Source organism: Solanum tuberosum, unplaced genomic scaffold, assembly GCF_000226075.1.
Source record: "Solanum tuberosum cultivar DM 1-3 516 R44 unplaced genomic scaffold, SolTub_3.0 scf00421, whole genome shotgun sequence".
NCBI lineage: Eukaryota > Viridiplantae > Streptophyta > Magnoliopsida > Solanales > Solanaceae > Solanum > Solanum tuberosum.
In genome coordinates this window covers 159,446-166,706 of record NW_006239343.1, presented here as the reverse complement: position 1 = coordinate 166,706, position 7,261 = coordinate 159,446, and the positions used below count along the sequence as shown (strand labels likewise).

The window sequence follows — 7,261 nt, the reverse complement described above, 5'->3', positions numbered from 1 at the left end:
CCCCCGCAAGAGGCTATTGTCATGACTTGAACCCTTGACCTCCTGGTCACACGACTGCAAGTTCATATTTTGTCTATCTTGCCTCAAGAATTGTTAGTGAAAGTTCATTGTCAGTAACACATCTTTCATCAGTTGATTCATTTGATTGATTAGTTGAATCCCTCTCTATAAAGAAACCAGGCTGCTTTGGTTGAGGCAATTCCACACCATCATTGCTTAACCAGAAAACTACTGAAGCCATTGTAGGCCTGTCTTCAGGGAGTTTTTGTACACACAATAAACTTACTTGAATGCATCTCAACACTTGTGATTCAACATATGAGTCTTTTAAACATTCATCCATTAGTTCCAATGCTTTGCCTTCATTCAATAGTAACCATGCCTGAAATATTTTTTATGATAACACAGTTATACAAATGCATTTAGTAAAAAGAAGCTACAACGGTGACTACTACAATGCCTCAGTCATCATGAATTATACACTTGCATTAGTAAAAGAAAGGCTATGTGGACTAGTACAACGCCTCAGTCCCGTCTGCATTATGAGGATTCGTCATGAATTGACTAGTTTTATGCTTGGCTGCTAGCCTATTGTGACCCTCTTACTTCTGTAGGGGCTTGGGAATGGAAATGTAAGGCTATAACAACTACTACTACAACACCTCGGCCCCAACTGTATTATGAGGATTCGTCATGAATTGACTAGTTTTATAATGGCTTCTAGCCTACTGCGATCCTCTTCCTTTATGGGGGTTTGGGACCGGTAATATGAGTAAACTCAGGCAGGTCAAGTTTTTTTAATGGAAAACAGGCTATAACAACTACTACAATGCCTCAGTTCCGACTGTATTGTGAGGATTCGACATGAACTGACTAGTTTTATACTGGCTGCAACCCTCTTCCTTTATGGGAGCTTGGGACTGGTGATGTGAGTAAGCTCAGACGGGGTCGAGTGTTTAGTAAAAAAAGAGGCTAAAGGGTAAAAATTTAGTGCTATATGTACTTACATGTCCCAAAAGATTATGATGATGACTCAAATGATGAAACTTCCTGTTCTTTCTGCCACTGACAATTTCAAGTAAAAGCACGCCAAGGCTGAAGACATCAGATTTCACTGAATATTTCCCATCGACAGCATACTCCGGAGACATGTATCCGCTACACAATGCATCAAATTTAAGTTGATCAACTTGTTGATTGTAACAAACAAAAACATCTATCATAGAGGTTGTTTATAAGACTTACTATGTTCCGATTACTCGCTTTGTTTTTCCTTCCATTTGGTCTGCACCAAATATCTTAGCTAGACCAAAGTCAGAAATCCTTGGATTCAAGTCAGTATCCAACAAAATGTTGCTGGCCTTCAGGTCCCTGTGTATAATTCTTAATCTTGAGTCCTGATGAAGATAGAGAAGGCCTCGAGATATTCCCATCGCGATTTCATAGCGATTTCTCCAAGAAAGTGATTCTTTTCTGCTTGGATCTGCAATATGTAAAATGTCAGTGAATCCTCATCCATTCATTTATTAGTAGGTTGCTCAAGTCCTCCAAAAATGCCTCCGCGCCCATGTTGGATCCTCCAGAAGTAGTGCATCTTTTGAGGATCCGACACTGGTGCAACATCATTTTTTGGAGGATACGAGCAACATAGTATAAAGGTGACTAGTCGAGAGAACCGGACCAAAAATGAAATAGTCCAAGCTATTGTTTGGCATATACTCATATATCAGCATCCTCTCTACTCCTTCAAGGCAACAACCTAAAAGCTTGACAAGATTCCTGTGTTGTAGTTTGGATATCAGTATCAGTTCATTTTTCAACTCTTGAAGACCTTGTCCTGAGTATTCCGAAAGCCTCTTCACCGCTATCTCAGGTCCATTTCGTAGTTTCCCCTGAATTTTTTTTCAAAACAAAGTGTTAAAGATGCCTTTTTTTAGCTAAAATTCGACGATGGGATAGTTATTGTACCTTATAAACAGGTCCAAAGCCACCCTCTCCAATAATATTAGCAGAAGAGAAGTTCTTAGTGGCGTTAGCAACAGTTACTAAATCGAACAATGGTAACTCCATATCGTCTGCTCCAACTTCCCTACCTGTAAAATGAGCAATCAATTGGTATAAATGTATACATTAGCCTGATACAAATAGAACGTTAGCAACACGATCTTTTGATAACGATGAACAATAGTTGTTTACCTTTACTCTTTTTTCTTCTGTGGAATAATGCACACCAAGCTAGAAGGCTGAGGATACAAGTCGCGGCTACTGCTGATACGATTGCAATCAGCCTTGACTTCTTTTTCTTTCGTTTCTTGTCTGTCGATAAGTTCGTACATAATCAATCAGAAAATTCCAACATTGTCATAACAATATGATTCACATTCATGAGTTCCCAACAAAAATTGTAGGCCATAAGAAACAGGCAACGTTCCGTCTTTGAGTGAGAGAGAACAATGCACCAACACACATTCATAGATGTTTTTTCTATTGACTGAAGACTCCACGAGCTAACTATCGAGACTTTTGACTATCTAGATACATACTTGCTGAAATTTTACATACATGTTTTTCGCCACGTTCAACAAGATCAAGTTAGAGAAACGAAAAACAGTAAGTAGTTATTACCTACTTCTGAAGCAGCCACTCTCACAAACAGGTCCTGCTGATTTGGACTAAGTTCTCTGATATCGATGAGGTCTCCGAACCAGAGTAAGCATCCACTTCCACCATCTCGAACATCCATATTTGAGTAGGCTGTACAGTTACAATCAGCCAAGCACAACTTTCCGCATTCCTCAAGTCCAATGCTCTCGTTAAACCATGATTTCTGCGTATCAGGCACTTTAATCCCCGTAAACTTCCTAAATCCATCTTGCTGACACGCCAACGGAGTCCTCCTAACACATCCACTAGACCAGTCAGCTGCATCCCATTCCTGTGGATACTTTGGCTCGAAACCCCTCAGACAGTCACACGGGGGCGAGTTGTTAATGACACATCTTGCATAAGGACCACACAACGCGAAACGATCACAGTTATCAAACTGTGCTGTCAAATAAAGGAACCAACTCTGCGTACGATCGATCCAGGTATAGTGATTTATCAATCCTCCAGGGGTTAGTACCACCCTGGTGAGCAGTGATCCATTCTTAAGATCATATTTGTAATAAACTTCCTCCTGATTCAGTACAAAACCGAACGTAAAATACGTATTCGGTTGCAAACTAGGACTGCTACTAAATGCTAAACCATTCCAGGGACCTGAACTAAATGTAATTGATGAACCTTTCCATACAAATAACTGTGGATACCCCTGAACATCCATCCTTTCAACAAATTCACCTATAGCAGGATCATCAGGACTCTTCCACGACGACGAGTACCAATCCAGGCCTGTTACCAAATTCCGCCCGAGCTTCATTCCAGGCAACAGAGTATCCCCTGGATAATCGAAACTCTGCCAGGTGAAAAACTCAGGCCTGTTTTCATTTTCTTCCCTGATGACAAGATTACCTGATATCAGATTACATTAGATTAACTCAGTATTTTCAAATTAAAATTAAGATAGTTAAAAAACTATACTAAAAGTACTACTACTACGACAACAACATACACAGAGTTTGTTTCTGATAAACCCTCGTCTTTGAAAGAAAAGCAATAATTGAACTTCAAGATGAAAATATTGAAGAAAGAAAAGTAGTTACAGTACAAATATAAAGGATAACCAAAGTAAAAGAAACAACAGTAGTAAAAATTATACGAAAAGTACTACAAATTGCAGTTCTTCTCATATCAGTATGGTTAAAAATAAACATGTTAAAATGTTGATCAAAGTTCATTCAGTTTAACTCTCGAGAAACTAAACATGACAAGTATTTCTGGACACAGCTTCATTCCAGGCAACAGAGTATCCCCTGGATAATCAAAACTCTCCCAGGTGAAAATCTCAATTCTATTTTCATTTCCTTCCTTGATGAAAAGATTACGAAATCAGATTAGATTACATTAACTCAATATTTCAAAATTAAAATTTACAGATTTTTAAAAAGTATACGAAAAGTACTTGCAATTCTTCTAGTATGGTAAAAAATACATGTTAAATGTTGGTCAAAGTTCATGTAGTTTCACTCTCCAGAAACGAAACATAACAAGTATTACCTGAATCTAACAATCTTGCTATTGGATTCTTCAAGATTGTTGATGAATTCGTTGACCAAATCGTCACATTAGTACTATTAACAAGTACTAAGATTCCATCAGGATTGATCATCAACACACCTGAACTATCACTCAACGGATTATTTCTATTAGCAACCCAAACAACAGTTCCAGTTGATATTTTCTTGTACCATATACCAACATATCGATTCGTCGAATTTCCAGGCCTGAAAAATCCAAGTTCATAAACACCACCTGATGAAACAATTGTGTCACCATCTTTAATAGGTTGATCAATAGTTATGGTGTCTAATGCTAGTACAATTGAAAGAAAATTGAAGTAAATGAATAAAAAAGCTAGAAATTTCATGGATTCAAATTTTTGATGCTAATTCTTCAGGTGTGACTTTTGATGTTATAAACTTTATAGTATAATAATTGATGGGACAAAAAATGTATAGTATAAAGTGTTAGGTTGAAAAATGTTCATTTCTTGGATGGCAACATGTTTTCATACTAGAAGTAATATGTCATAAGACATGTCCAATTAATATCACTTTTGGTCCCTCTATTATTAATAAATTCTATTTTGGTCTTTGTAGATATAGAACTCGACATATTTAACCTTTAGTTAGTCGAAATGTTTAATGTTGGTCCTTTTATGTAGGAAAGACATTTACTTGGGTTTGATGTGCATGAGCCAATATTTTTTTTTTAGAACAACCGATTTACCTTCACGAGGTAGTGGTAACTTTGTGTACACACTACCTTTCTCAAACCCCACTTAGTGGATATTTCACAGGAAAGACGTTATAATTGGACTATTTATACAAGTATACTACTCTTAGATATGAAGTAACAATAAAAAGTTTAACATAACGTAGGAGTGATTATCATTGGCGAAATCAGAATTTTCACTAATGGAGTTCAAAGTATGAAATTGTAAGAAGGAAATGAAAGGGAATTCAATGTCTACTATATATACTTTAAAAATAATTATAACCATATATAAACACTATAATATTCGTCGAAGGGAATTTGGATGAACCTCTTGGCCCTATGTAGCTCTGCACTTAGTAATTACATGACGAAAAGGTTAATAATTTTGAGAATTTGTAAATATTCATAAGTGGAGATCAGAAGTGCATATTTCAAGTAAATCTAAGGTTAAATATGTTTAATAAAATATCACTAGGACAAAAATAGAATTAACTAATAATTCAGGGACCAAATATGCTATTAATCAATAAAAAATTATACTATATGAATTAAGGTCAATAGCTGCTGCTTTAATTTATTGCACTTCTTTTCACATCTTTTTTTTTCTTTATTTTTCTTTGATCAATTGAATAATCTTACTTTTATTAATTGGTCAAATTGCAAATCTTATTTTGACTTGATATTAATGAATTGTTACTTTTTAAATTTAATTAGTTGAGAAGAATAAAGGCGGCTATAAAGTTAAGAAAATTAATTTAATATTAAGTTTTTCATATTACTATTAGCATCGTTTAAATTGTGTTTTAATTCAGGTAGAAAAAAAGAACAACGGATAATTAAGATGTGAAATTTGTAAAAATATGATAGTTAAGGTATTTTTTTCTTACCATTATCTCTATTCTTAACAATGCATTTTATAGCCACGAATATATTGTGACATATCTGAGACCAGAAATTTCAAAAATCTAATTTTCTTTGTCAAAAGAATTCATCTTTCTTTATTTAGTAAGTTTTTAAGTCAATATTTATACCCTAAATTGTCATTCTATAAGGAATTTAAATGACATATTAAAGATCACAAAATTCAAACATTGTTTTTGATATGTAAATAAACACTCTTTAAGTTAATACCACAAGTTCTAATATATTTATTAAATGGTTAAACTTTGTGTCACGTCAAATTAATATAAATAAATGAAACGGAAGGAATATTTTCTTTCTTGATTATCATGTTCAGTCAAATCGTGTAATAGATATAATAATTAACTAGTAAAAATCACCCCCTTCATTTCATTTTAATTGTCATTTTAGCTATAAAAAAAAAAAATCTTAAAATAATTGTCACTTTAGAAATTTTAGACTAAAGTTAACAATTATTTTCAGTTATATTCTTGTCAATAAATAGGAATAACTTAATAAATTATATATATTTCATTTTTCTTAACAAACATAAAAATATCTAAAACGACAATTAAAACGGGACATGAAAAGTATTAATTTTATCATTTCTAGTATGTGATTACCATATGAATGTTTTTGTCTAACCCTAGAAAAATAATTTCCACTAAAAAGTACATGGCTTTTTTCTTGCATTCATGTCAAAAATTTACCTTATATATAATCTGTTAGACATTTCTTTTCAACTGATAATTCTTGAAATATCTCATATTTGATTCTATCGCTCACCTCCCATCATTATCTCAAAAAATAATTTTCTAATATACATCACTATTTTAAAAAAGCCAAAAATCAATTTAGGAAATCGACCTTTCGTTTTTAATTATTTTTTAAAAGAAAAGATTAATTTTTGAAAGTTTTTTTAATAGTGAATTAACTTAATTATTAAAAAAAACACATATTTAATTAGAATAGAATGTGAAGAAAGATAAATTGTTCAAAGTTGTACACCTTTGACTTCCTATTCTCTACAGAACAAAATCATCCCCTCTAGATCTTCTTCATCTTCCTAGTCTTTTCCTCCTCCCCCAATCATTGACTTTTGATGGATTTTTTATTTATTTATGCACTTGTTCTTTTTTAGGTTACTATTTTATTTAGTTGCCTCTTTTAGTTTGTTTTTCACAATTCTTTTGTCCATATTTGCATTTTTTCTATTTAAAAAAAAATATTATTTTCATTTCAATGGCAAGCATGCCAATTGATTGATACTGATTTCAAAGTCTTTTTGTTGACCAAACTGTGACAATAAGTCGATACTGCTTGCATAAAATTCTGCGTACGCTACTATCTCTATCGAGCGTCTAGCAAAGTGATGGTGGATGGAGGATGGCAGTGATACTCTTCATAATAGATGTCATCTGACACTACTTCGAAAAAAAAAAGAAAAAAAAAACTTTATATAGTTTGTGTAAACAATGTTTCC

General features: G+C 33.6%; 1 protein-coding gene across 2 annotated transcripts; it reads right to left on the bottom strand.

Moving 5' to 3' along the window:
* Positions 1 to 6: 6 nt before the first annotated feature.
* LOC102602456 (G-type lectin S-receptor-like serine/threonine-protein kinase At4g27290) lies at positions 7 to 4,549 on the bottom strand. Of its 2 annotated transcripts, none has more exons than XM_006362908.1 (8): positions 4,159 to 4,549; positions 2,626 to 3,513; positions 2,197 to 2,316; positions 1,969 to 2,093; positions 1,682 to 1,892; positions 1,246 to 1,483; positions 1,008 to 1,158; positions 7 to 382 (listed from the first exon to the last, which is right to left on the bottom strand). In XM_006362908.1, exons 1-8 carry the CDS (start codon positions 4,526 to 4,528, stop codon positions 74 to 76), a joined length of 2,412 nt encoding a protein of 803 aa, XP_006362970.1. In that variant the 5' UTR covers positions 4,529 to 4,549; the 3' UTR covers positions 7 to 73. The 2 variants fall into 2 exon arrangements, with proteins under 2 accessions (XP_006362970.1, XP_015158720.1); XM_015303234.1 differs by having other exon boundaries at positions 2,626 to 3,497; positions 4,159 to 4,238.
* Between the last annotated feature and the right edge of the window lie 2,712 nt (positions 4,550 to 7,261).

Coding starts and splice junctions, on each gene's coding strand:
- LOC102602456 (XM_006362908.1), bottom strand. CDS start 4,528: ATGAAATTTCTAGCTTTTTTATTCATTTACTTCAATTTTCTTTCAATT. Junction 2,317..2,625: donor AGTGGCTGCTTCAGAAGTAG/GTAATAACTACT, acceptor ACTTATCGACAG/ACAAGAAACGAAAGAAAAAG. Junction 1,159..1,245: donor AAGCGAGTAATCGGAACATA/GTAAGTCTTATA, acceptor TGCATTGTGTAG/CGGATACATGTCTCCGGAGT.